The following is an 8,678-nucleotide window of genomic DNA, read 5'->3' as shown; positions in this document are numbered from 1 at the left end:
GGGGGGGGGGGGGGGGGGGGGGAAGAAGAGGTAATTGCATATATATTCATTTTTCTCTTCATCCTGCAAACTAAAGCTCCGAAGAGTAACAAATGCTTCGCGGTGCTTTTATTCAGGAAAACCATGTACTATTTCAGCTCACCACAGATTAAAACTAAATTTCAGTTGCCTCTACGGATAACATTAGATACTGCCAAATTATTTCGGATTAGTGGGCAAATGACAGGAAAGATACAAAGAGGATTACAGGAAAATGATTTGGAATGGTATCTCCAAGCAAGCCTTCTTTACAATTGCTGTTCAACTCGGGGGGGCGGGAGGGGGTCCTGGCACAGAAGCCCAGAAAAGAAGTGAGGCTGATGCATGTCACACATGAACGGGGGTCCCTGCTGCCTGGCACTTGCTAGCTCACATCCGAGTCGGAGAGGATGTTAATGGAAGAGGCAGCATCTCCTACCAGGTTCACAGTCAAGTTTTCAAGCAAGACTACTGGCTCCTCCATTCCCCCTCGGGGAAAAGGCCCACCTGAAAGCCAGCGCTGAAGCAAGATGCCTTGAGACCAGCAGCTCGTTTGCCAAGACCTGTGAGCCCTGTGCCGCCAAGCGCGCTCCACTGGCAGCGACACCCGAGATCGTACGAGAAGGGCTCCGAGCAGCCCGAGGGGCGCAGTGGGTTTAAAGCAAGAGCAGAAGGGCACGCAGGCGGGCAGTGCGCCAGGGTCTGGGGAGGGCAGAAGCCTAGGTACCAAAGCCTAGCTGCAGAGACGGACAGTGCCGCGGCTGGAGCCCTCTCCCTTCCACAACCCTGAAACTCCCTGGTGGTCTCTCTGCTGTCCACACTGCTATGGGCAGCCTCCCCTTCCTCGTGTACTAGCACGTGTCATTGAAACTGTGCAGAAAGTGGCAGGCTACGTACAGAACATAGATCAGGCTAGTCCTGGTTAAAAAAAAAAAAAAAAAAAAAAACGAAATAGAAAACCAGTTTGTTCACATTTTCAACCCTTCAGATTCCTTTGACTTGATTCTGTGCTCCAGTCTTTGTCAGTAATCCAGAGTTCTGCAAAGGAAAGCATCAAAGGTGTGCAAATAAAGCAAGAAACCAGCTACATGCTCCTATGTGCTGACACGCGGCTGCACTGGGAAACAAAACTACAGGCTCAAGACAAAGCTCCAGAGTCTACCTGGCAGCTTCCGATACCAACAGCACGGTCGATGGTTTGCATTAGTGGCTTGCATAGTTAGTAAGTGCATGCATTCGGAGTTGCCATGCAAAACTGCCTCCGGTGCTTCAGAAAAAGGTGTTGCTCATGCTCAGATTTCTGCTGTGAAAGCAAACAGCTCTGCATGGAAAGAAGGCAGGGAAAGGTACTGTATCCAAGCCGTTAAGTTTTCTACTGAAAGCGTGTGGTCTTTGATTAGCCATGTGGACCGTGTAAGATTGAAAGGGTTAAAAGTTCATACATCCAAAGTGAGATGCTTATCAAAGAGTCGTCTATCAAACGTGAATGATACAAAGTACAAGGTGCCTCTATAATACACTTCATTAAAAATGTACTTATAATCTGCTTACTACGAAATAAGATCCAAAAAATTCAGCCCCCAAAGGGTGAAAATAATCTCTGGAGATGGCTTGAGCAAGAAGCTAGCTGAGGGATGAAGGTCCCGCTCTCCTGATTCTTGGATTAGGAGCGACTAGAAACTAGAGTCTTTTTTAATCGACACAATTTCATAAGCGGGCTTGTTCCCACCGGATTAATCTGCAGACGGCTACAGCGTGGATCAGGCCCCCCCAGGGGCTCTCGCCCCTCCCCCTGGTCCCTCGGGGGGCTGCGTCAGAGGACAAGGCTAGGATCGCACTTCCCTCGCTGAGACATTTCGCACCTAGGAGGTTACAGCACAGCTTCCTCTTCCAACCGACTGCTTCTGACCTCGCAGCATTTCCCTTCAGGGCCGAACTCCTCCACGGGGGCCAGACCGTGTCCCAGGCAAACGGGCAGGAGCGCCAGGCTGCAGCGCGCTAGCAAGACGGAGCAGGACTGCAGCTGCTCACTGAATTGAGGCCAGTGCACGGCCTCCCAGGCTCCAGGCGGGGCTGGGCCCTGCCTCCTGTGCAGGTCACATCTCCACACTAGCACCAAGCTGCTTCAGACCCAAAGCTAAAGAAAGAAACTGCTACAAACCACGCACGTGCCCCTGCTTCAGACTGACTGGCCAGGCCTACACATTGACAGGACTGGAATACAAAGCCAAGTCCAGGCTGGCTTTCAAGGAGTCGCAGCCCAGGGCACTTCAACATTGCACTACGATGCATTTGGGCTGCAGCACGCACACGGCTGGGTCCTGCTCCTCCCATCCACCGGAGAGGAGAGAAGGAGACTGGTGGGGAGGCGAGAAGAGACTGGCAACGTCACTCGTCACGGGCCGCCTCCAGCGTCCTGCAGGCTGCTCTGGAAACGTCTACCTCCGAGCCCCCGTTCAGTCGGGGATTACAGTCCAGCGTTCAGCTTGGATTCCTTGGCACAACGGTTCTGGTCCGGAAGTGCCAACAGTTTAGGCATCACAGACCAAAAACTTTCACATTGTGCTGGAAATCCAGAACGCCTAAAGGGCAGAGGCTACAGAGAGCAGCGGCAGCAGATGGTCACAACACCTTCCCCGTAGCTCTGTCCATGCATTTCACATGCCCGTGAAGACAGACTGCTTTCCGGTGACTACCTACCTGCTTGGATTTGCCCACATACGTGCACCTTATTGTAAAAGGCCACTGGCTGCACCCAACCCCCCCACCCCTGCATGGGTTTACTGTACAGCTGAGCCTGCCCAGCCAAAAGCAGGCTGCTGGGAAAGGTCTTAACGACCAGGGCCATCCTGTGAGCCGGGGCTCATTCCTGTGGCAGGCTGCACTTGGAGGACAGCAGCATCACTCATGCAGGGGGAGATCTCATCAGTACGCTCTTCCCCAAAAGGGAGAGGAAAGGAAAGATGGCAATGTTGTCAAAGCCAGCCGGTCAGTCCCACGCCTGCCTGTGCACATCACAGTCCTTGTTTTCAGAGGTGCCAGTAGTGACCCATGTCTAGTAAAACTTCCAGAAAGGCAGAAGATTTGGGAGCTAGCAGAGATGATGTCAAGACTGCCCCTTTCCCAGGAGGCAACTGTTGCTTTTAATGTGTGCTGTTGGAACTTCTGGCATCAAGAAACTTCTTATTCCCATTCTGACATCACAGCCAGTGTCCACGGAGCATCCTCATCGCCACAGTACCTGCACACTGGATGGGCCTGGGTCTATAAGAAATGTTCAGAGATAGATGCAAATTTGCTTCAACAAGGAAGGGAACGCAGGGGCTAAATGCACTGCTCAGAAACCGTGACCCGGTGCCCGTCTGCATCGCGCAGGCCACCCCAGCAAGAGTGCAAGGGGAGGGAGCAATTCCAGGGTCACGCTGCGTGATGTCACCTCATTTGAGAGCACATAAAATGAGGCATCATCTATGGAAAGCCTCCAACCACGTTAGCACCAGCTACTAACACTGGATTCCTGCTAGGAGAGCTGCTGGAAGGAAGCAGCACCTGCGGTGCAAGATCTTAATATAGACAAGGCCTTCAATTAATGCTTCCATATCGAAGTTCCAGGGAGTCAGTTGCCACCGCAGAAGTGCGTTTAGTAGCTCCCATCTGCTCAGCTGGATATGAGAAGAACCAATGCTTTCCTACCCCTTCCTGCTCTGCAAAGTGAGGGGAAAACACCACACAGGAGCAGGAATAGATTAAAAAAGTGGCTCCATTGGCATTTTAAATTACAGCCCACCGGGCAGGCTAGAGGGCACTGCAGGCTGGTGCCAATGCTTCCAGCTCCCAAGGACATGGACCACAGGAGACGCAGTCAGATCCGTGCAGCCTGGGGCTGCCTGGCCCCCAGGTTCCCATTCACGTGGCAGAGGGCTCAGCAGAACACACGTGCCAACTGTATGTACAGGTCTTCTGCACTACCTGGGTGATGGTCACCCTGAGGATAAGCCCCTCTCAAAGCCTGTTGTGGTTATGCTGGAGAACTGGGTGCAAAACAGTCAGAGCAGCTGGGTGCCACAGCCAGCGACCCCAGCAGCTTCATCCACACACAGGCTCATGAGAGAGGAGATGGAGCAAGATGTTTAACAAGAACAATTTGTTCCGGGGCCATTTGCTGCTGTGGTATTTAGCAGGAAAGGGTAACGAATATGTCTGTCTGCACAGGGGCTCACGGAGCCAGAAGAGATCATCTGATAGGCAAAGACTTAACTTGGACGCAATGGGAACCGGAGATAAGCACACAGAAGCACTGCTTCACTACCATCTGCCAGCTTATCACAGGCTACGAGATTGGTGCCACACGGGAAGGACAGTTATTTTCCTAGCAAGACTATGACATATTAATGGCAACTCAAGAAATAAAGAAAAGAGAATTCTACTTGGGTATGAAAGAACTTGAGGACTCCACCTTTCAGAGGGGCAGCGCGTGCAAAGACAGCGCTAGATGTAGTGTTTTCTAACCTTGACAGCCGTCCTTGTCTACCAGGGAATTGGAGCCATTTTGGTGTCTCAAGGCTTCAGCCGGACCTGTCAGCGAGCAGAAAACACACGTTGGAGACAATGTGGCACTACGCTAGAAGCCAAAACGCTTTCCATGATTTTTGGCATGGCCTCTTCCATGTGAAGAGGGTTTTCAAAGCATTCCGAGAGAAAGCAAAGGAGTCGCAAATGCTGGACATCAAAACACTACTCCTATAGATCAGGGAGGCAGTTCACACCACTACAATTACACATATGAGCTCAATAGAAAATGCTTCTTCTCAGGAGTTGAGTGAGGGTCCTAACAGCATCACTACCATTCAAGTATCTATGAAGACAGCAGTCTTCCTTGGTATTTGTAATATTCCTCCTACCGTGGACCCTTCTTAGCTACTGGCTTGCAACTTGGCTAGTGATGTCCTCTGTTGTTTAGTGTAACACTTCAAAGGGAGAAGGGAGGTAGAGGGGACAAAACTGAGGTCTCCATGGATGGCAACAACAAAAAATGCAGGTTATGCTTTATAAAACTAAAGTCTGTTGGAATGAAAAAAACCTCTTATACACACACACACACACACACACACACACACACACACACACACACACACACACGGCGAGTACCTTTTGGACCAGTCTGTTCACTAATGCTAATCCCTCCTATACCGGCTGAGTATATACCTGAGAAACAACATTAGTGTTGAGATATTGCCCTTAAAAAAGCTTGAAAAAATGGGGGAGAGCACAAAGAAGCAGCAGTCTCTCCTTTCCACAGTTCCCTTCACATCTTCCGCAGATCAGAACAAGGCCACGCGTCAGCGTGCACGGAGCCTGCTGGGCGTAAACCAAAGGAATATTAGTTCACAGTTCTACAAAGCACGCTCGTTACAGTGCGACTGGGTTACAGGTTTTAAACCTAGTGTCTGAAGAGAGTTGTTGCGTTTTTCTACAAAGAGACTTCTGTATAAATGCTATGGGACAGTTGCATTCATGTTCTACAATGACTCCAGCCAGACTGCTTGTACTGACACTGGCCGCCTGTGGCTATTTGGTTTGATGGCAGAATCAAAAGGCGCTTTGACAATTTGCAGTTCAGTTCTCCTCAGACTCACATTAGGCACATGAACAAAAAACAAGAACTCAGAATAAATTAGCTTCTCAGCAGAAGAAAGAAAAACACCTGGATCGCAGCATCTCACTGAGGTTTCAGAGAAGGCCGTGCAGACACTTGCATGCTGGAAGGTAACTTTTTTGATGACTTGTCAGCAGACTGCTTGCCACTGGCAGGCGACTGGGCTCCAGGATCAGGCTGGGAAGACTTGGATTTGCGGCTGGAAAGCAGAGAATGCTTGGTGGGTGCGACATCTTTTGAGGAAAGCTTCTCTTTTGCAGCAGGGCTGGGGGGTGGCTGAGAGGACGGGGGCAGACTGCTCTTCTCCGACTTGTCCTCAACTGCAGTCCTACTACACAACTTGGAGGAGCCCCCTGCCGTCTTTTTCGAGAGCATCGTGGTTTTGCCCAGATCGGCTGAGCGGCGGGTCTCCTTCTGCCTCAGGGCCGATTTGAAGAAGGACAGGCCTTTGTCGTCCGACTTGCTGTCCCTCTTCAGGCCTGAGCGTGTGCCCGTGTTGGGGGACCGCAGGCTGGCCATGGAGGAGCTGCGCACGTGCTTGTTCTCTGCCGTCCTGCTCTCACTCCGGGAGTGGCTGACCCGCGGGGAGCTGGTTCTGGAGCTGGTCGTGATGCTTGTCTTGTCTGAACCGAGGCTTATTTTGGAGCCTTCCCTGCTGAGGCTTCGATCTGACGTCCTGCTCTTCCCAGAGGGACCCCTCGCTGTCGAACCGGACGTGGTTTTCTTTGCAGCTGCGGAGGAGGGAGAAGAAACCGACTTCTGTTTCTGATGAGCTGATGACCCTGTGTCCTGTGTCCTGGGACCAGGCTCTTTCCTAACCTGGCTGGGGGCAGGGGACGCATGTCGCCCACTGGCCCGGGAGGAGTCCATCTTGCTCCTGGAACGGCACACCTTCTGAGAGCTCTTTAAAGGCGGGGGCGAGGGGTGGGAGGTCGAGGAGTCCTGGCTAGACGAGGCCGTCCTTCCTTTCCTCAAGCTCTTGTCTGGTTCAGGAGCTCCTTTGGAGTGGGGAGCCTTCTTGGGGGTGCTCTCTGCCTTCTCTAAAGATGCCACTGTCCCATTGAGAGTTTTCCCTTCCTTGACAGGGGAGCTCTCCACAGAGTCACTCTGATCCACAAAGGCGATCTGATTGTTGTTGTCAAAGGCGTCTAGGGCAGGATGACCCTGGTCCACCTGCCCCGCGCTCTTCCCAGGTGCCTCTGGGAGGCTCGAGCTGGGTGTCCGTGCAACAGGCTCCTCTCTGAGTACGCCTTCCATGACAGCCAGGGGGGCCCTGCGCGTGGCTTTGTGCTCTCGCCGGCTGCCGTCGCACGGCTCCAGGTAGCTACTGGAGAGGTTCCGCAGGCTGCCGAAACACGAGGTAGTCACTTTGTCATCGGCAGCCTCCCCGATCTTCTCCAGCGTCGAGGCCGAAGTGTGAATGGGCGAATCCCCCGAGAAGCGGGAGGGGGAGTTGGAGCGCATCTGCAACTTCGCCGAGAGCGACCATGAAGGCCGCATGCCGTTCTCACTCACTGCTAGAGGGCTAGTGACGGAGGAGCGAGAAGACAAGCTCTGGCGCTGGACGCTTCTTACGAAGGGCCGAGTTGAAAACCCACCTGCAGGGGAAGAAAGCAACACGCTGCTTACTGACAAAGCCAGACAGGAGATGGGTCACGGGCCCCTGCTGCACACAGCCCATGTCACACCTACCTGTCCCCCTCTCGGACAGAGCTCTGGGCACAGGCAGCGAAAGCAAGTCCAAGGAGAGAAGCCTGCCCGTCCACCCCACAGCTCAGCTGGAAGCAGCTCTCTCCAGAGTTTTATGCAAAGGCCAGAGCCTCCTCTTGGCCCTTTAGAGCAAGTGGCTGGCTAAAGCACGTGCTATATGAAAGTCCTCACATCCCCAAGTCCAGTTTCACAAATTCATTTTTATTTTAAGGAACCCGAAAGCTTCCCCATGACCTTTCCTCTGGAGCAGGTGCCAAGGGCTTCTTCCTGATGGGTGGCTACAGAGTGGGATTTACTGACAGCCGGTGCAGTAACTGGGCGAGGGAGGAAGCTCCCCAGTACCCGACTCTGGAGGCACTGGACTATTACTGCAGGCTTAGTGGGACCCCCTGGCCCCAACCTCATCCAACCACCACCTTTTCTGCTTCCCCTCAAAGCCAGAACCACTGGAAGCCCCTGGACAAAGGGGCGCAGTCAGCAGCTCTGGGGTTACTTAAGACATTAACACATTCACTGTTAGATCTGGGCACCCTCTTCATTCCCCCAACAGTACACACCCAGCCTGTGACATGCTAACATGGGACTGAAGCATCAGCCAACGCACCTGGTCAGGGGGCTGCAAGCAGCGGGAGAAGGGGGCAGGGGAGTTACTCCAGGTTTCACCTTCTACTTTCTTTCTCTCAAAGCCCTTCAGTCGTCGTCCCCCCGCCCCAGGAGAGCACCCGTCAGCATCACCCTGTGCAGGATGGAGCATCAGGAGCTGCTCACCAGCTTCCAGGGCCTGGACACACTGTCCCACAGTCCTCCCAGATCAGCGAGGGTCCCGCCCTCCCCCATGTGACCAGGCATTCTGCTGTTGTGCTGCAGGGAGGTGGGGGGTTCAGGGACCACAGTCTTAGTCAACAGGTTTTGATGGTTGCCTCCCCCCAGGGCATCAGGGCTCATACACACCGTCGTCCTCACTCCTTTCACCAGCCAGCTCCACTGACTCCGAGAGCGAGGCCAGGGACGTGCGTCGGGAGGAAGCTGCCGAGGCGATGCTGGGCTGTTTGCTGCCAGGAAGGCGGCTCACCCAGTGCTCACACAGCGACGAGCTTGTGGAACCTGCAGAGGGGTCAAGGCACCCCAATCAGACCTGGAGCATCCAGCCAGTTGCACATCACACACCTCCAAGCCAGGCCAGTGACAGGTCACAAGTGGTTCAACTGTAACACTAAGACCTAGAAGCCAGAGCTGTGCCTACATGACTGCAGCCTTCTGGCTGCTGGGGAGGGAATGCATTCAGCTACTGCTG

General features: G+C 53.3%; 1 protein-coding gene across 1 annotated transcript in view; it reads right to left on the bottom strand.

The window, feature by feature from the left end:
- Positions 1-8: 8 nt before the first annotated feature.
- The window catches only part of USP31 (ubiquitin specific peptidase 31), a 26,534-nt gene continuing 17,864 nt past the window's right edge, over positions 9-8,678 (bottom strand). The window contains exons 15-16 of the mRNA XM_025208258.1: positions 8,336-8,488; positions 9-7,272 (exon numbers count right to left, since the gene is read on the bottom strand). Coding sequence (XP_025064043.1) covers positions 5,738-7,272; positions 8,336-8,488 — 1,688 coding nt within the window. The 3' untranslated portion in view covers positions 9-5,737. The remainder of the gene's footprint in view (positions 7,273-8,335; positions 8,489-8,678) is intronic.

The sequence above is a fragment of the Alligator sinensis genome, unplaced genomic scaffold (assembly GCF_000455745.1).
Source record: "Alligator sinensis unplaced genomic scaffold, ASM45574v1 scaffold1164_1, whole genome shotgun sequence".
NCBI lineage: Eukaryota > Metazoa > Chordata > Crocodylia > Alligatoridae > Alligator > Alligator sinensis.
The sequence above is the reverse complement of the archived record's forward strand: the minus strand, read 5'-3'. Positions and strand labels throughout refer to the sequence as shown.